This window comes from Schistocerca americana, chromosome 4 (genome assembly GCF_021461395.2).
Source record: "Schistocerca americana isolate TAMUIC-IGC-003095 chromosome 4, iqSchAmer2.1, whole genome shotgun sequence".
Taxonomy (NCBI): domain Eukaryota; kingdom Metazoa; phylum Arthropoda; class Insecta; order Orthoptera; family Acrididae; genus Schistocerca; species Schistocerca americana.
The window spans coordinates 44242646-44263806 of NC_060122.1; the positions used below are offsets into that span (position 1 = coordinate 44242646).

Here is a 21161-nt window from a genome sequence, read left to right on the forward strand (position 1 = left end):
GGAATGTGGTTCAACTATGTGATATATACTGCTCCTCAGTAACGTCCAGTGGTAGACCGTGTCTCCTACTTCTTCGTGCCGGTGTAGCTGAGAGAACCAACTTAGGGATTGGAATGCAGTATTTGGTGTTACGGAGAGTACTCTTTGTCACTGGTCCGTTACCTAGCTTGCATAATCTGTCGCCCAGAGCGAAGTCTCAACTGAGAGGAAAAAAGTGCAGGTGACCCCTGTGTATAAGAAGAGTGAAAGAACGCATCCGTAACGCTATCGAGCGAAATAATAAATCTCCTTTGGACAGAAAAGTTCCTGTCCGCAAATCAGCGCATATGTAGAATGCACCGCTCGTGAAAAATTCAACTTGTCCTTTTCTTGTATGATAACCTGCGAACCATTGATGAAAGGCAACAGGCAAATTCAATTTTTTTATATTTCCAGAATGCATTCCAAACATTGCCACACAGCGCTGTGTTGTGATTTAATGAAGGTCCGACGGTATGGACCAGTACCTAGTACGTTGTTCCAGAGGGCAAATGAGACGAGGTTATTATATGGAGTATGCCAGGGACGAGTGATGGAACCTGTCTTATTCTATATATATGGCTAAACGATGTGATGGATAAGGCAACTGTTTGCTGACTACACTGCAGTGTAAGGGACAGTGTTTTCGTAGAGTGTGTTAGAGGCTACAGGATGAGTCGGAGATCATTTCAATTTGGTATGATGAATGACAGCTTCCTACAAATGTCGAAAAGTGTCTGTTAATGCGGATGAGTACGAAAAACACTCCTGTATTGATGGGTACATTAGTAGTGTTGTGCTGAAGGACAAAGGCATGGCGATTATCCAGGCTGTAACATCTGTAAGTGCGGACATTCTTATACATGAGACCTTTATGTGTACACACATCAGCGTGCTGGTTGTTGTTTGTCTGCGTGGAACAGTCTTCCTACAAACACATCAGAAACTTTAGGAGCTGAGGCTTTCTGCATGATCATACTGCACCACTAGGAGGATTATGCCTGTCAGTATACACTAAGCGTTTTGCGACCACACGTCCGCACTTCACACCCGACTTATTGCCCAGGAGGAAGACGGTCATTCACTGTTTTCTCTTGCAACATCTACTTAGAGATACTAACCAACTAAAAGATATGACTTGTAATGACTACGACTTTTAGACTGCAGTGACATAAATAAAGATGTAACATTCTTCCGTACGCTGTCCTCAGCCACCAGTAGAAATACCTGCACTTACAAGAAGCAAGTCCCTCTAACTAAGGGCTTACGTTCAAAGGACGTCATTTTTCCAAGTAGAGAAGGAATTAGAATATTTCTTCAAAATATAAGAGGTATTAGAGACAAAATTAGAGAACTGCTTGTAGATTATTGGTATATCGGAGCACCACTTAAATAATTTAACACTTCAGAGGCTTCATTTACCAGGACACAGATTGGCTGGATGTTTTTCAAGGAGTTCCCTGCGGGGTGGAGGAGTGGCTATGTATGTAAAAAACAGTATTCCATGTGAGTCCATAGACGTATCACAGCACTACACTGAACACATATTTGAATGTTGTGCAGGGGCAGTTGAATTTAGTGACACTATACTGCAAATTGTGGTTGTTTTTAGGTCCCCTAACTCTGGCTTCAGATTATTTCTGCTCAAGCTAGACAGGGTTTTTGGTTAACTTTGTAGGAAGTACCAGAAATTAATTACATGTGGTGACTTCAATATAAATTTTGTGTATGATGGTGCAAGAAAAAGGATGTTGATAGTCTCCTGAATTCGTATATTCTGATGCAGGCGGTGTTTTTTTTTTTTCAACTACGTTGCAGGGGAACAGTAGCACAGCCATAGGCAATATTTTTATTCATTCTTCATAACTAGATGGGCATTCTGTTAGTAAAAGGGTGAATGGCCTTTCAGACGATGATGCACAAATTTTAACACTAAAGGGCTTTTGTACTCAAACAAAAGTCACGTATACTTACAAACAATGTGGGAAAGATAATCCAACAGCAATAGACAGTTTCTTAAACCTCGTTAAGGAACAAGAGAGGCAGGATGTTTATTGTGCCGATAAAATAGATCACAAATGTGATGCTTTCCTTAACAGATTTCTCATGCTCTTTGAGAGCTGTTTTCCATTGGAACGTCCTAAACGTGGTACTATCAGTAAAAGGCTGCCCGGGTGGCTGACTGGTATGATAAGGATATCATGTAGAACAAAGCGGGATTCGTATCAAAATGCTAGAAGCAGTCACTATCAAGCTGCAGTAGCCCATTACAAACAGTAGTGTAAGGTGGTTAAAAATGTCATTAGGAAGGCAAAAACTATGTGGTATGCAAATAGAATAGCTAATTCACAGGATAAAATTAAAACCATATGGTCGGTTATGACGCAAGTGCCTGGTCAGCAGCACAAGGTCGACGATGTAAAGTCAGTTCGTAGTAAAAATATTTCTGTTACTGATAAATCAGATATATATACAGCATTTAACAATCATTTTCTGAGAATTGCTGATGAATTAAATAAAAATCACGTAATTTTCTTGACAAATGTCTTTCCGAGATTGGTGTCTGAAACACTCCTCTGTGATATAGACAAGAGGGATATTGAGTCAATAATTAAATCGCTGAAGACTAAGGTCTTTCATGGTTATGATGGAGTGTCTAGCAGAATATTACAGAACCGTGCTGCACATGTTAGCCCTGTATTTAGCCATATTTGTAATTTTTCCTTTAGGAATGGATAGTTTCCTGAGCCACAAAAGCACTGAGTAGTAAAGCCACTTTAGATAAAGGGAGGAAGGGATAATGTAGATAATTTTAGACTTATTTCTATGCCATCAGTGTTTGTAAAAGTTATTGATTTGCTATCAAATGTACAGTTAGGCTTTAGAAGTCGTTTAACAACTGAAAATGCTAATTCTCATTTCTCTGTGACGTACTGGATGGGTTCAACACAAGCTTTCGAACGCTAGGCACATTATTTTATTTAACTAAGGCGTTTGATTGTGTTGATCACAAAATATTGCTGCAGAATTTGGACCATTACGGAATATGGGGAGAAGCTCACACTTGGTTCACCTCTTTCTTTAGCAACAAACAGGAAAAGGTTATTATTCACAATGTTGAGAATGGCTGTGATGTGGGGTTTTAGCGGGGTACGCTCAGGTGGGGGGGTGCCCCACTTATGAGTGTTGGGGCAACTCCTGTTCCTTATTTATATAAATGACATGCCATCTAGTAAAACGGGTAGCTCAAAACATTTCTGTTTGCTGATGACTCTAGCTTGGTAGTAAAGGATGTTGTGTGCAACACTGGAACGGTTTCACATAGTGCAGTTTATGACCTAAGTTCATGGTTTGTAGAAAATAAACTAACGCTAAATCACAGGAAGACCCAGTTTTTAATGTTTCTGACACACAATTCAACAAAACCCGACGTTTTAATTTTACAAAATGGGCATATGATTACTGAAACGGAGCACTTCAAATTGCTAGGTGTTCAGATAGTTAGTAAACTGTGATGGAAACCCCACGTTCAAGATCTTGTTCAGAGACTTAAAGCTGCCATTTTTACTATTCGAACGGTATCTGAAGTGAGTGATCGTTCGACACGAAAATTAGTGTACTTTGCTTATATTCATTCGCTTATGTCGTATGGTATTACATTTTGGTGTAACTCTTCCCATCTTAAAAGGATATTTTTGGCTCTGAAACGAGTGGTTCGTGCAGTAAGTGGTGTAAGTTCACGAACTTCTTGTCGACCCCTGTTCACGAGTCTGGGTATTTTAACATTGGCCTCTCTCTCTCTCTCTCTCTCTGTCTCTCTCTCTCTCTGTTATGTTAATCGAGGACCTAGAAACGACGGAGAGGCTCCGTCCCCACCGCAGCCGCAGTGGTCCACAACCCCACGACGACTACCGCAGTCCACATCACCCCTCCGCCGCCCCACACCGAACCCAGGGTTATTGTGCGGGTCGGACCCTGGTGGACCCCCCAGGGAACGTCTCACACCAGACGAGTGTAGCCCTTACGTTTGCGTGGTAGAGTAATGGTGGTGTACACGTACGTAGAGAACTTGTTTGAGCAGCAGTCGCCGACGGTGTAGCTGAGGCGGAATAAGGGGAACCAGAACGCATTTGCCGAGGCAGATGGAAAACTGCCTAAAAACCATCCACAGACTGGCCGGCTCACCGGACCTCGAGACAAATCCGCTGGGCGGATTCGTGCCGGGGACCGGAGCTCCACCGCGCCTGATTAGCCGAGCGGTCTCAGGCGCTGCAGTCATGGACTGTGCGGCTGGTCCTGGCGGAGGTTCGAGTCCTCCCTCCGGCATGGATGTGTGTGTTTGTCCTAAGGATAATTTAGGTTAAGTAGTGTGTAAGCTTAGGGACTGATGACCTTAGCAGTTATGTCTCATAAGATTTCACACACACACACACACACACACACACACACACACACCGGCGCTCCTTCCCACCCGGAAAGCCATGCGTTAGACCGCACGGCCAACCGGTCGGGCTTATATATTCCTTACTGTCATTTCTTGTTAACAGTATTAGCTTATTCCAAGGAATAAGCAGCATTCACTCAGTTAATACTCGGCAGAAATCAAACCTGCGTTTGGATCGGACTTCCCTGACTCTTGTGCAGAAAGGTGTGCAGTATACTGCTGCATCCATTTTCAATAAGCTACCACTCGAATTAAAACATCTTAGCAGTAATACACGCGCATTCAAATCGAAACTGAAGAGTTTCCTCATGGGTCACTCCTTCTATTCTGTCGAGGAATTCCTTGAAAAATTAAGGTGATTCTTGTTGTTTTGTTGATCGCGTTTACTTAAACTTATGGACCGACTTTTCTGATTCATAAACGTTTGATTTTTGTCTGTTATTACCCTTATGTTGTAATTTCATATACTGACATATTCCATGACCTTGGACATTAGCTCCTCAGTTTGGTCCTACGGAACTTGATGTGTAAATAAAAATAAAATAAATTACACCCGTTACGCTCTGTAAGTCTACGTGTAACATTGCAAAGCTATATGAAATGAAACGAGCAAGTAGTGTCGGCAGTAGCGAAGGCGATTTATCGATTTAAATTTATTGGAAGAATTCTGATGAAAAGTTTGCTCAGATATGAAGGAGACCGCGAATAGACTAATTGTGCGACCCATTCTTGAGTAGTACTCCGGTACTTTGGATCTCCAGAAGTGCGGATTAAAGGAAGATATCGAAGCAACTCAGAGACGGTCTGTTTGACTTGTTACTATACACTCGAGAAACACTCAAATATAGCAAAGATGCTTCGTGAAAATAAATGGGAATCCGCGGAGGGATGACGCTTTCATTTCCGTAAACACTACTGAGAAAACCTGGACTTACCTTAATGTTGCGTTTGGCTTCTATATTCACATTAGTGAAATCCTTCAGTAAAGTCTTATTCTGTTTGCTTGCCGACATTAGATAACGTGTTTTGAATCTCTGTGAACATGACAAGTTCAGACAATAGCGTTTACAGTATTACAGTCCTACAGTCGGAGTCACTTGTTAGCAGCAAGAACTGTTAATACATTTTGCAAAAAACAACGTACCGTTTGTGGAAACGGTGATGAGCACTTGTTCATCAAATACCGCTCATAGGTATGAAACCAACATTACTAAGCTCACAAGTAAACCAAGTGAAAATATAGCACTTGTTTCAGGTTTTACTATAACCGTTAGTATTGCCCATAGCAGCACTGGTGATGCACAAGTGGTCGAGGGGTATCGTCTTTGATTCGAACTTGGGACCGAAGACGTTTTCGTTACTAAACACGAAACTGTTTAAATATTGATTAATAACCAGCATTGGCGGCCGAGGACTTCCGGCATAAGAATCACCCTCATTCTGGCAACGATATTGTCAAAGAGGGCGGTGCAGCGGACAGAGCTTCAGGGCACTCTCTTGACCTCGGGTTAGGAAACTGCTCCTAAGGGCGAAAGAATCAACAATATCAAATATCCAAGATCATGGAACGTGCCAGTAGATGAAACTACAACAGAAAAGTAATAACAGATAAAGATCAAATGTTTATGAACCAGAAAAAAGTCAGTCCTTAAGCTTACGTAAACGCAATCAACAATGCAGAAGGCAACGGAAATCACTGCAATAAACACACATAACGTGTATCCACAAGATATATGGCCTGTAACTGAAAAAGTTTCATGATGATCTCTCCATTGGAAAAAGATTCCGGAATAGTCCACCATTCGGATCTCTGGGAGGGGACGGCCAAAGGGGAGGTGACCATGAGAAGGCGGTTAGATAACCAACGAAAGGATAACGTTCTACGAGTCGGGACATGGGTCTGTCAGGAGCTTGAACGTGGTCGGCGAACTAGAAAATCTAAAAAGATAAATTCTAAGGCTCGTTATAGACATAGTAGAGGCCAGTGAAGTGAAATGGATAGAAGAAACGGATTTATTGTCAGATGAGTATAGGGTAATATCGTACGGCATCAAATGGCTTAGCGGGAGTAGGATTCATTACGAATAGAAGGTAGGACGGAGAATGTGTTACTGTGAACAGTTCTCTGACAGGGTTGTTTCTATCCGAATCGGCAGCAAACCAACACCAACGATAGTTCATGTGTAAACGCCGACTTCGCAAACTGAGTATTATGAGATGGAGGAAGTAAATGAGGATATTGAGCGGGTAATACAGTACGAATAGAGAGATAAACATGTAATAGTAATCAGGGACTAGAATACAGTTTTAAGGGAAGGAGAATATGGGCTTGAGAAAAGGAATGAGGGAGGGGACAGACTGATTCAGTTCTGTAACAAATTTAAGCTAGTAATAGTGAATATTCTGTACAAGAATCGCAAGAGGACGAGGTATACTTGCAAAAGTCTGTGTGATAAGGGAATATTTCAGTTAGATAACGTCATACACATACAGAGATTCCGAAATCAGATACTCGTTTGTGAGGCGTACCCAGGAGCAGATATAAAGTCAGATCAGAATGTAGTAGTGATGAAGAGTAGGCTGAAGTGTAAGATTTTAGTCACGAAGAACCAATACGCAAAGAAGTGGGATACGCAAGTACTAAGGAACGACAAGATACGCTCGAAGTTCTCTAAGGCTGTAGATATAGCAATAAGGAATAGCTCAGTAGGCAGTACAGTTGAAGAGGTATGGACATTTCCAAAAAGGGGCATCAGAGAAGTTGGAAAGGAAACATTGGTACAAAGAAAATAGCTCCGAAGAAACCATACTTCTGTTGATCGGTGAAAGAAGGAAGTATAGAAGTGTTCAGGGAAATTCAGGAATACAGAAATACAAGTTGCTGAGGAATGAAATAAATAGGAAGCGCAGGGAAGCTAAGACAAAATGGCCGGATGAAAAATGTGAAGAAATCGAAAAAAATGAAGGTCGGTAGGACTGACTCAACATATAGGAAAATCGTAACAGCCTACGGTGAAATAAATAGCAAGGGTGGTAACATTACGAGTGCAACAGGAGTTCCACTGCCAAATGCAGAGGAGAGAGCAGATAGTTGGAAAGAGTACATTGAAGGCCAGTATGAAGGGGAAGATGTATCTGTTGTGATAGAAAAAGGAACAGTAGTGGATTTAGAAGAGATAGGAAATCCAGTATTAAAGTCAGAATTCAAGACAGCTTTGGAGGAACGGATAGATAACATTCCAGGAGAATTTCCAAAATCCTTGGCGGAAGTGGGAACAAAACGACTATTCAGGTTGGTGTGTAGGATTTATGAGTAGTCTGGTAATATACCATTTTACTTTCGGAAGAATATCGTCCACATGGGTCCGAAGACTGCAAGAGCTGACAAGCGCTAGAATTATCGCACATTCAGCTTAACAGCTTATGGCTTAAGAAAAGATAAAGTCACCAGAGAGGCAATGCTGACATGTTGCTTGAAAATGGAACCAAGACTAAAGAAAAATCAAACTACATTCATAGGAATTGTAGACCTGGAAGAAGCTTTAGAGAATGTAAAATGGTGCAAGATGTTCGAAATTCTGAGAAAAATAGGGGTAAGCTATAGGGAGGGATGGTTAATATACAATGCGTACAAGACCCAGGAGGGAATAATAAGACTGGACGACCAAGAACGGAGTGCTCGGATTAAAAAGAGTGTAAGTCAGGGATGCAGCCTTTCGCCTCTACTGTACCATCGAAGAAGCAATGATGGAAATAAAAGAAATGTTCAGGAGATGGATTAAAATTCAAGGTGAAGGGATATCAATGATAAGATTTGCTGATGACATTGCTATCTTGAGTGGAAGTGAAGAAGAACTACTTGATCTGCTGAACTGAATTAATAGTCTAATGAGTACAGAATATGGATTGAGAGTAAATCTAAGAAAGACGAAAGTAATGAGAAGAAGCAGAAATGAGAACAGCGAGCAACCTAAAATCAGGACCGATGGTCATGAAGCAGATGAAGTTAATGGATTCTGCTTCCTGGGCAACAATATATCCAGTGTCGGACGGGGCAAGATGGACATCAAAAGCAGACTATCACTGGCAATAAGGGCCTCAGCTCAATTTGTGGAAGGAATTTCTGAGAGGGTACATTTCGTGCGCAACATCGTGTGGTTGTGAAGCATGGGCTGTGGGAAAAACGGAAACGAAGAGAATCGAAACATTTGAGATGTGGAGCTACGGACGAATGTTGAAAATTAAGTTAAATGATAAGGCAATGAAGACGAATTTCTGCACAGAATCGGAGAGGAAATGGATATGTGGAAAACATTCACATGGTGAAGGGACAGGACGATAGGACATCTAAAACATCAGGGAATGACTTCCATAATACTAGATGGAGATGTAGAGGAGACAAACTGCAGAGGAGGACAGAGATTTGAATACATTCAGGAAATAACTGAGGACGTCGGTTGCAAGTGCTACTCTGAGATGATGAGTTTGGCACAGGAGAGGAATTCGTGGCACTCGGCATCAAACCAGTCAGAAGACTGATGACTCATAAAAAGTAGCGTTTGAGGATGACCTATGAAGGCTGAAAACCAGTTACGATTGTGTCATAAAAAAGTGATGGAGTTAAAAATAGAAAAAAGTAATACCTTACTCTTAATACATCACATTCATTTCTATATGGCACTGAAACCAACGCTATTTCTGTTTCAGAATTTCTGGGACAGATTTTGAACCTGTCCAGTTTTGAGATGCTGTACCGAGGCTGCTGGTTAATTAATTACCTGGACCCTGTCGATCCTCTTGTCGAGGCCGACGACCTTGAGCCCTCTCCTGAGCAGCGATAGTGCGGTGGCGGCGCCGATGCCGGAGTTGGCGCCCGTCACCAGGGCGACGCGACCTGCGTACCGCTCCATCCTGACAGCAAGTGGCGCGCCTCAGCGGCTGTTCGCCTCCAGAGGACAGGCGGCCCGCGTAGGTCCGGCAGGGCAGCTCGTTATCGCCCGATCGCAGTCCATATCCCTCTCTGCCGGCGCGCAAACAGATCTGTCTGTCCGATGGACGACTTCAGTGGAACGCTTCAACGAGTAGCTTCTAGAACCTGTAACAGGTAGAAGAGCAGTTTTTGCCTTATTCAAATCGACATTCGGTTTGACCGCAAATGTATGTAAATAAATAAATACGTAGCAGGATTTGTTCCAAACAATTTCTTTGCTGACGACCGGTCTGTAAAGCTACACAACGTCGACGGAGTAAAGTACACATTCGAAATGAAGGCAACGTTCTACGAGGGGCATTCAACAAGTAATGTAACATAGTTTTTTCTCTGTCCCTTTCTGTTGAAAACATCAAGAATCTGAAATATCACGCTTCAGCTTCTGTAGTTATAAAAAGTTTCGATATGTGCCGGCGCTAAATGTCGCCTTCCAAATGACATCTGTAATGCAGGTGCGTTCAAAGCACAGCGCTGTCATTAAGTTTCATTTGGTGGAAATCCAGAGTATCGCAGATATTCATAAGTGCTTGCAGAATGTCTACCGAGGGCTGGGATGGCGTTTGTCATCACTGCAACAGAGTCGCGCTAACCTGACCGATCTCCCTCGTGCCGGTTCGTTGCACAGGGCTGTGAATCTTGCAGTGTTGGAACGTGTGAACACTTTCATTCGAGGTGACTGACGGATCACAAACAGACACCTCGCTCCAGAGCTGGACATTTCTGTTCGTAGTGTGGACACTCTGAAGTTCTCCCTGCTGCCATCATGAAACTGAATGATCGACTTCAGCGTGTTCGTTGCCACGAAAATGTGAACGACTGTCTCCTTCTCCATAACAACACAACACCCCACACATGTCTGCGTATCCAAGAGGATCTCACAACACTTCACTGGAATGGGCTTCCTCATTCACCCTACAGCCTGGATCTCGCCCTTTCCGAGTTCCATGTCTCTGGTCGAAAGAAGAATAGACTCCGCAGGAATCAGTACGTGGATGATGCTACAAGACGTTGGCTCCGACGTGGACCAGCAGGTGGTACCATGCGGGCATACAAGTCAGCGTGGTAGGGAGGCGTAAGGCCCTCTCATCGGACGGAGATTATGCTGAAAAATAGAGTTTCGTATCCAAAAGAGAGGGAAACAATATCCTGCACTGGAATGGCAAATCAAACCAAACTGCCTTCAGAAATATCTGTTGCATTACACACTGAACGTCCCTCATATTATTATTTCTTCAAATAGCTTCAGGCATTGGTCCACACAACCAAGTACTAAATATGTAAACACGAAAAAAATTAAACTGCGAACCCCTTGGGTACAGGTTTTCTCGGCAGGTATGTTGACTTTTCAGGGATATCAGAAGAACGATCATTTGAAGGCGAAATATTCATATGGACATATTCTCGAATAGTTTCCGAGATAGTATAGTTTCATATTCAGCTTCAGTGCTGTTCAGTAAAATATCGGGTTTACACATGTACAGATATATAACAGGTAGTAAATGTTACAACATATTTTAAAAAGTGTCAATTGAAAAATATCATTTTTTGTAACAGATTCACATTAAGCCCTCTTATGCATGTCACATTACAAGTGTTTTATAGTTGCCAATAAATTCTAGAGTATCCCACCGCAGCTTCATTGCGTATGCGGAATCTTTGGAGGACATGTGCTGTTGGTTGTGCGAGTGCTTCTGTACGTTCCCTAATGAGAGCAGCAGCTTCAGTGATTACACCAAGCAGTTCATCTGTCGTATTCACGTTTCGTTTCTACACCCCACATTTCATCTAACACCATAAACAAAGACAATTCCCAATATACTTGAATCTTTACCATTTCCTATGGGACACTAAAAAGTGGTTCTTGTAAAACTAATCTGTACGTACTTTACTTCTTCTGTTTCGTCTTCTACTTCTTCTTCATCTTAGCCGTTTCCTATTTCTCTGTAATGCAGGTTTAGGCAACGTTGCTTTTTGTTCGTCATTCCTGTCACGTACTCGTGACAGTTGTTTTAAATAGTAAATATTATAGTTCTTACGCTAGGAACATCGCGTCAGGGAGGCATTTTCAAACCTTTCGTTTTCCTTAAATGCGCACTTGATTTGCCGTCTTAAATATAACTTTCCCTTTGTTTCTTCATTTAAGATTACGTAGAGTAGATGCTGATTTAGGTTTTCCGTGATTTCCCTAAATCGCTCCAGGCAAATGCCGGGATGGTTCCTTTGAAAGGGAACGGCCGACTTCCTTCCCCGCCTTCCCTAATCCGATGACACCAATGACCTTGCTGTTTGGTCTCTTCTCCCAAACAAATCAACCCCAACCCAAGAATAGATGCCTATGATATAAAAATATGCTTTTGTAAGCTAATTAAATCCTCCTTTACTGTATTTGCGTCGATAGCTGATGAAGCTAGAACCTCTGCTACTGATTCTTACTCGGCACATTTTCAACTTCCAAATCATATGCACACTGTTTTTAGTGTTCACGTTTGCAGAAAACTTACCCACGTCTCCTTCGTTAGCCTATAAACGTGTGTCTCCTCAACGGCCGTTCAGCGGATGTCGCTGCTCTATGCGCCTCCGCAGCAGGCGCCTCCTTCCTGCACCCATGCTGACTGCCGTTCATAGGCGACGGAGGATGGGATTCGCACGCCAGAATCGCAACTGAACGTCCACTGAGCGCCGACAGGTGGCCTTCCCAGGTGAATCACGTTTTCTGCTTCATCGTACAGATTGCCGTTGACGCGTACGGCCCTGCAACGTTCGCCGGCAGCTTCGAAGCTGGATGTGCGAGCGTCATGGTCTGGGCATCGTTTTCGTGGCATTCCGTGGATGACATTATTCGCGATCGTAAAATGGATCAACACAAGTATGCATCTATCGCTGAGCCCATGACCACTCCTACATGCAGTCTGGATTTTACTCGGCACGACTGCATCTACCAGCAAGACAATGCAAAGCATCACACAGCTCGGAGTGTACACGTGAAATTCGAAGAGCACCTGCATGAGGTTTTCTTTCTCCCATGGTCTCTTCCTATTTGAGATCAGTCAAGTTCTGTGGGGCCACCTCGATCGGGCTGTTCGCGCCGTTGATCCTCATGGAAAGTACACAGGACAGCTGGCCACGCCACTGGACTAGACACGGCTCCACGTCCTTGTCCGTACCTTCCAGAGCTCACTGACTGGCTACCTGCAAGTCTGCGTTACAGATGGTGGTTGTTGAGCCTTCTGACACGTGTTCACATAAATGTGACTGGATCGTATATAGTGAACAGTATGATATTTGTGTCATTCGGAGTTAGGCTTTACAGAAAAAGGTGATAAGTATAAACATATATTATCGTGAAAGATACCTTTGGCGATAACTAACTTACAGATTCGATGATTCAGAGAAATTAGAACTTAATGGAGTGAGAATTAATACATCCCATCGAGATTTAGGTTTCAGTGATTTCCCGAAATCGCTCCAGAGAAATGTCGGGGTAGTTCCTTCGAAAGGGCACGGCCGATTTCGTTCCCCACCCTTAACAGAATACGAGCTTTTGCTCCATCTCTAATGACCTCGATATGGACGGGGCGTTAAATCCAATCTTCCTATTTTTCATTTTGTTTTCTCTTTTTTATGTTTTACACACTCCAGTAAAATGGAGACTGTCATCTTCAAGTGCAATTTGCATTTGCCTTAACTGCAAGTCTTTGAAACCTATCTCAATACGGGAGGGATATTAGTGTGAGTGTGTGCTGTTGTATGGGAGTTGAGTAAAAACAAGGAAACACCGCAAAAAATGCAGGCGTGAACATAAATTCAGATCCTAGCGAAGGCGGCAGTGTGCGCCGTTCTATTTCGCCATGAACGCCATCTGTGCAACGATCACATTACGTTGAAAATGTCAGTTGTAGACAAAAGAGTTTTCTGCTTGGTTGTGACAGCATTATGTCGGACTTAAGCGTTTTCCGCGGCTGTTGCGCGTAATAGTATATCTAACAGACGGTGTGTGTCAGTTGTTCACATTTCTTTTGGTTATACTCGTCGAATACTCACTGGTGATTGTAGCAGTTACGCGGACCGATCAATTCCACAACATTGTATCCAGTCGCTGCAGACGTCCTTCAAGATACTTCTACATTAATTATCTCTTCTGTGTACAGTTCGAAGAAATCGACTTGCGTTCCAGCATGCAAGCTGCTGGCTCATTACTGACTGAAAACATGTGGCAGCACATCTCTGCAGGGGAGCACGCAGAAACGAACTTTTATTGCAAAGTTCAAGCGTTATTGGCCATTGTCGATTACTGCATTCGCTATGATATCGCCCCATGATAGCAGAACAGTACTCATCTTCTATAGCAGCGGAATAAAGATGCCCTTCAGTTTCACAATCAGCTTCATCCCATTAAGCTATAAGTATGTTTAATAACCTCTATCGTGTGCCTGAATATCGTGTGATAATACAGGCCAAGAGTTTCACCAAACAGAATGTGATGCTCTCCTGATCACAGAAAATGTTTCGGAACAGCTCATATATGCCTGTTTCTCCAGTTTAAAGTTGGGTTGCTTCACAAAAATTCAGCTAACAAACCCAGTAATAACCCAGAATATTTTAACAAGTGTGATGTTTTCGGCTATGGAAGCCACATCCACAAACTGACCAAAAAGACAGAAACTCGTTAAAAAACCATCGAGAGTATTCGTATTTGTCCAAAATAGAAAACAGTCACTGTCATCCTGTCTCAAGAAAGACCTGCGAAGTTACATCCTCACAACATAACACAATCTATGGAGAAAGATGAAAACTATCACATTTCATGTATCGGTGACGAAAATAATACAACATCTTTCAATTAGAGAACATATCGAAAGATATGCCAAGAAATTTTAGGTCGTACAGATCAGATGAGGTTGAGATCCACATTCGTGGATGGTCTTGCATTGAAATTCAGTGCAACAGGAAGTAAACCAAAATATCAAATTGGGTGTGACGGTTATCAAAAAATTTGTATCAAGTACTGAGGACAACAGAGAAAACAAAGAACTCAGCATTTGTTTTGCTAGATTTTGCGAAGAATACTTTTCTCAATTATCTGCTTTCCTAGCTGAGTACCATCTGTAAATAATTTAGCGTTACACATGTGTGTGTCGTTGTGGAGATCAGTCGAAGACTGCTTCGTGCAGTCCTCTGCACTAGTCTGTTCTGTGTAAAGCTCTTCAGCTCTACGTAACTACCGAAATTTACACAAATTTGAACCTGATTACTGTACTCTAGCCCTGGTCTTCTACTGTACTTTTAACTCTCCACACTTCCTCCATTTCGAAACTGTCATTCCTCGATTCCTTTTGGCGTGTCTTATCAAAATGAAATTTGCTTGTTATATTTGCACATTGCCAACCTTCAGTTACTTACGTGTCGCTTATTCGCGACGAACTTTTGTTGTTATCGCAGAACCCACTGACAAACTTTCACTGCAGCGTCTGTTACGGTAGTTTCTCTGCTTGAGTTATTTAGGACGTGAATAACCTAAGCCAACCAAGGGAAAGAGAGCTGAGACGTTAGGCATTCTTTTACAAATTCCGAAGGAAAACAGAGCCTGCGCTTTCCTTCTTTTCTGTTCGAGGCTGTGACAGAGAAAGGTGTCCTTTCTTACGGTGTAAAATGGTGTACCGTTGAGACCGACAACTGTGCGGCTGGTCCCGGCCGAGGTTCGAGTCCTCCCTCGGGCATGGGTGTGTGTGTGTTTGTCCTTAAGATAATTTAGGTTAAGTAGTGTGTAAGCTTTGGATTGGATTGGATTGTTTGGGGTAAGAGACCAAACAGCGAGGTCATCGGTCTCATCGGATTAGGGAAGGAAGTCGGCCGTGCCCTTTCAAAGGAACCATCCCAGCATTTGCCTGGAGCGATTTAGGGAAATCACGGAAAACCTAAATCAGGATGGCCGGACGCGGGATCGAACCGTCGTCCTCCCGAATGCGAGTCCAGTGTGCTACCACTGCGCCACCTCGCTCGGTTGTAAGCTTTGGAACTGATGACCTTAGCAGTTAAGTCCCATAAGATTACACACACATTTGAACATTTGAGGCCGACTGTATATACGTGAAGGGCGTTCAGTATGTAAAGCAACCATTGTTTTTTCCTGAGAGCGTATTATGGATTCAAATACGCCATACTATTCCCCACAGCCATTGCCTAAAATATCCTATTTTTCAACATTACCTCCGTTCAGTGTGACAGCCTTATGCCACCCTACTGGGAGGGCCTGTAGTCTCGCATGGTACCATTCTACTGGCCAACGTCTGAGCCACCGTCTAACTGTAACAGTAAGCTCACCATCACCCACGTACAGCTTCCCGGAGACTGCATCCTTTACTGGACAAACAGATGGAATGCTGAAGGTGCGAAATGTTAGCACATGACTTTGAGTAAGTCAGCACTACCAAAAGAGACACACAGCTGTGCAGCCTGGCGTCTGATTGTGACTTATCGGTCACTTAGAAACAGAGAGTCCACACATTGCAACACTGCAGGAGTGACAACTGTGTGCGGCCGGCCGGCAGGCTGGCTGTCAGGCAGATTTACGCGACCTCGTTGCGACGATGACAGACACATCGCCCAGTGACCCACCGTGATTTTGTTCACTGCCAGATCTCCGTAGACATTCTGCAAGCGGCCTGAATATCTGTGATACTCCAGTTTTCCGCCAGAAGAAACTCAGTGACAGCTCTCTGCTTGTAATGCACATCCGTTACAGGCGCCATTTCGAAGGTTACGTATAGCGCCGCCGCCTGTCGGAATTCCATGAAACTGGAGGGCGTGAAGCAGGAATATATCACGATGCCTCACAATAAAATATGCATCTTTTAACAAAAATGGTGGAGCAAAAAAAAAAAAAAAAAAAATGCTTTTCATTACTTATTGACTGCCCCTCGTATATGACGAGAAGACTGTGAGAGTTGTAATATCCACGCCTATATTTTATGCAGAATAACATTCACGACAACACTGTGTGTAGAAAGTGAATGAACATGCTCGTGATATTAATAAAAAGGACTTCGTCGTTAATAAAATAATAAATAATTATTGTCAATAGTATAATTTAATATTTTGTAAAAAACTTTATCTTAGACAATACTTATAGAAAAACATAAAGGAAAACTCTTTGTTATCTATGACTCTTCTAGAATAATCCTTCTTCTTGTCCGAAGTGTTGTACTGATAGGATGTGACTGATGTCTGGTAACACAGAGGTCAGTAAAAAACCGTATTATGTTGCTAATTCAATATTTGGTAAAAACAGTTTATGTGTCACTGAAAGAAATCTTCTGTGATTGGAGTTTTACTTCAGTTTGATTCTCGTCATATGCAAATGTTAAGTTTTCTGATCAGCTACAAAGCAGCGCAACCATTGGAGCTATTGATCTACTGCGTGGTTTATTGGTAAACGCTGAATAATAAGCGATTAACACTAACAAGGGAACCTCCCCATCGCACCCCCCCCCCGCCCCCCCCCCCCCCCTCAGATTTCGTTATAAGTTGGCACAGTGGATAGGCCTTGAAAAACTGAACACAGATCAATCGAGAAAACAGGAAGAAGTTGTGTGGAACTATGAAAAAATAAGCAAAATATACAAACTGAGTAGTCGAAGCGAAGATAGCCAACAATAAGCACAGTTCTGATCTCAGGAGCGCCGTGGTCCCGTGGTTAGCGTGAGCAACAGCGGAACGAGAGGTTCTTGGTTCAAATCTCCCTAGAGCGAAAAATTTTTCTTTATTTTCGCAAAGTTATGATCTATCCATTTGTTCATTGACGTCTCTGTTCACTGTAATAAGTTTAGTGTTTGTGTTTTTCGACCGCACCGCAAAACCGTGCGATTAGTAGACGAAAGGACGTGACTCTTCAATGAGAACCGAAAACATTTGATCGCAAGGTCATAGGTCAACCGATTCCTCCACAGGAAAACACGTCTATACGACACAGGTCACGGTATGTGCGTCACATGACAGGAATATTTTGTCCACCCACATAACTTGTACACTTGGCGAATGGGTAAAAACATTCTCTTACGTTGCCCGATTTAGGTTTTCCTGTGGATATGATAATTACTCCCAAAATAGTGATGAAAACATAAGAGTTTGTCACATAAACTGCAACAAATGAATCCAACAGTTTCACAGTCGCTCACTTTTCCTTGTGCTCTGTCAAAACATATGTTTTTAACGTTTTCAAATTTTTCCGTGTGTAGACTGACAAATACTGCATATGTCCAAGCAAATCTGAACATGTCCTGGAATTTTGGAGAGCGAAGTTGATTATGTGTGAGTGCCTGAACTTTGATAATTGTCTGAAAATAAAAAATTAAAATTTTCGCTCGAAGGAGGACTTGAACCAAGGATCTCTAGCTCCGCAGCTGCTCACGCTAACCACGGGACCATGGCGCTCCTGACTTCAGTTTGTCCCAGATGTTGCATATCATTCGCATGGATTACTCAGTTTGTATATTTTGTTTAATTTTTCAGAGTTCTACACAACTTCTTCCTGTTTTCTCGATTGATCTGTGCTCAGTTTTTCAAGGCGTATCCACTGTGCCAACTTATAACTAAATCTGAGGGGGGTGCGATGGGGAGGTTCCCTTGTAAGAAATATTTTCAAATGTTAATACATATAGTGAAGGTACAAAAAGGTTTAATATATATTATTTTTTAGTATTAAAACAGGGGTTGGAGCAGAATTGATAACTCATTGCCTTACATTAGCCGCCATACTGCAGCGATAGTTTTTAATTGACTTTATATACAGACATAAATGTTGTTGCTCATAATAGCGATAATATATCTGTATTGGTGGCCCAGAACCTAATCTGAGGTAATAAATTCCAATTAGACTGTGAATAATCTCTAAATATAGTGAACTTCCATGAAAGGAAATAGCATCTTATGTGATACAAATTCTTATAAGCTGATGTATGAAGATTGATTATTTCTTAAAAACTTTAATGAAATATTTTTACACGAAAAAACACATTAGTGTTGTGTGCGTGAGGTTTTGTGCGACAAAACTGATCATTTTGCTTAGCGAAAAGTGTTGCCGCCTCGAATAACAGTAGCGTTAAATTCGATAAACGATCTGTAACTAGTAAAAAGAGTATTATGCAATAGCACTCAAAATTACTAAAAATCATTACTCTTGTTTAGTTCAGATTACACATCATACATTTGGCTTGTTTGCTGGAATGTATATGATTACTTTTGTGCGTGAACTTAGTGCCATTTACAATGCTTGGCAGACAACATTGCTACACATTCCCAGGTGGAGATTTGTTTAACAAAATAACCATCACTAACCGAGAAAAGCTGTTATTGAATAAAACCTCATGTTACATTAATAATAAGTAACTAGTTTTATTGCAATCTTGCTGAAATTGTACAACACGTAGTCAAATCACAGAGTAAGCAATATATGAAAGCAGCAGTGGGTTTGTGTGTGTGAAGCCCTTGTGTGATATTAGAGATCCTCTTATACGACTATTCTGCATCAGAGATGACCATTGTTTTCTTTACTAACTATTTGGCGAGAAATGTTGGGCTGTCGACGTGATAAATAGAGTTTAAGTGTCACCTGAATAAATCTTCTTTGGTTGGAATTTTATTTCATTTTAATTCTCATCATATATAAATGTTAAGTTTTCTGATCAGGTACAAAGGAGCGCATTCTACAGAATGCCATGGGAGAGTGCCTTTCTGCGGCTATAGTTCACTTTTCCAGTTTTCGTTTATAAACTGCGTTTAATTAGCCATCAGGATAAGCAAGTCGGTATTTCATCCACCACATACGTTCTGCATCGTCTATTCCTTTCAAAACTTTGTGAAATAACTGGTCTTTCTATGCTGTGCTGAGACGAGGAATTGTTTCAACTAACCTTAATTAGAATCTTCTAGGTTAAAACGTGCCCATTGCTGAAAAAAAAAAATACTGATATTGTCTAAATTTTCATAACTGAGTATTCTGCGGGCCGAGCTTTCGGCATGTAACGTGAACATTTTCGAAGTTCCATGTTTCCTTCTGCACAATGTTGTTCTGGCGTAACCACAAGCGCCAGAACGGAGCTGAAGAACGCAAGAGAAGAGAAGGCGGTGAAACAACGCCAGCCAGTGGTGCGCTGATTAGGACCGCACCACGACAGCAGCGGCCTCTACAGGAGGAGACCATAAGCGCCGTTCCTGCCAACCTTGGCCGCTCAGTATTCGGACAGCATGAGCACGGCCCAGCAGAGACTGTTATGATACCAGTGAAGTGTGATCCATGTCAACTGCTCGCATGAACACTGTATATAGCAAAGGTCACTTATTTGCATATCGCCCCTCGCTTGCGACCACTTATTGTAAATACAAGTTAAGTTTTGTCATTCTTCTTATTTGTAATAATAACTATTAATGTAATTTTGCTTGAATTGTTGTACAACATTCCGAGAACGCACCATCCTTTAGGCATTCTATGCGAGACGAATGGGCAGGACCCCACAAATGTCTATCATTCTCGGACACCCACTGCGCCGAACTGGCTGAAGTCACACGATATCTTAATTTAATTTGGTCGTAATTTCTTTTTTGTGTGCAAAGGAAATTCTAACGCAAACTTGAGAATGGCCGATGAGGGATAAATTTTAAATATATGTCTTCTCATAAATTTTAATTACAGGATAGTTGGGGTTAATGAGCGCAGGAATATTGGACGGTGTGCTGGAATGCACGTTAGGGAGAAGTTTAGCTTAGTAGTTGACTCCAGGCTACATTTATTCATGAAACAGAATGAAATACTCTACTCCTGTAAACACTTGTAATGTAGAAAGTCCTTTCACTATCGATCAGTGAGGGGTGTCTGCTTTAACTATTTTAGTCAACAGTATTCCAGAAGGATTAGGTCAAGTGAAAAATTCAAACTGGACACTCAAATGAAACAAAAATCCAGACACTTAAAGAGAGCAGACGACAAGTTCACCATCTCTAGGGCAGACGATCTGCGAAAACTGGCTTGAAGCCGACAATGGAAAGACATCTAGAAACTTAATAAGGATCGTGATGCAAGAAGTAAATCATGACTGGATGAGGAACAAGGCCTTCCCTTACTGAATCTAGTTAAAGGACCAGATATTTATCACTCACGAAGTGTCCAAAAAGTGCTTCCGACAAATGAATTAAAAATCTCAGATACTTCCTAACGTGGAAATACTTACTATCTCACAAGTAAAATCACATTTCTAGTGAGCACAGCAGTGGCAGTCACACTAAACAGACCCCGAACAGCGTCTGCTGACTCTGAACAACTTTCAGCCTGTAGCAACTCCGAGGATAGAGACAGATAAAACCTGGGAGGTGGCGAACTGACCAGTCGACAAAGCGACTCTGCAGTGGTGCCGAGCGTCTCCTCCAATCAGGAGACAGCAGACACAGCACCTGGTTTCTCATTTCAGTATTTCCTAAGCATAAAAAATTAAAGCAATCGTTTTTCTTGCGCAGCGATCTTTAAGAAACCAACCGTGAAGCCACTCGTTACGAATGAACAAGCAGACCGAGCTTCCCCCCTCTGCTCGCACCCGCTAGACTGCCGACACAACGTAGCCTCCGGGAAAAGATCCTACGGCCATTCCAAGGTCCAAGACGGGACCGAAGAGGACAATCTAAATTTATCGATGTGCGTACGTTCGTATTTACACAGACATT

General features: G+C 42.2%; 1 protein-coding gene across 1 annotated transcript in view; it reads right to left on the bottom strand.

Moving 5' to 3' along the window:
* Positions 1-9372, bottom strand: part of LOC124612577 (dehydrogenase/reductase SDR family member 11-like) — a 43313-nt gene extending 33941 nt beyond the window's left edge. Inside the window, exons 1-2 of the mRNA XM_047140861.1 lie at positions 9241-9372; positions 7338-7343 (exon numbers count right to left, since the gene is read on the bottom strand). Of these exons, the coding sequence (XP_046996817.1) occupies positions 7338-7343; positions 9241-9372 (138 nt within the window). The remainder of the gene's footprint in view (positions 1-7337; positions 7344-9240) is intronic.
* Between the last annotated feature and the right edge of the window lie 11789 nt (positions 9373-21161).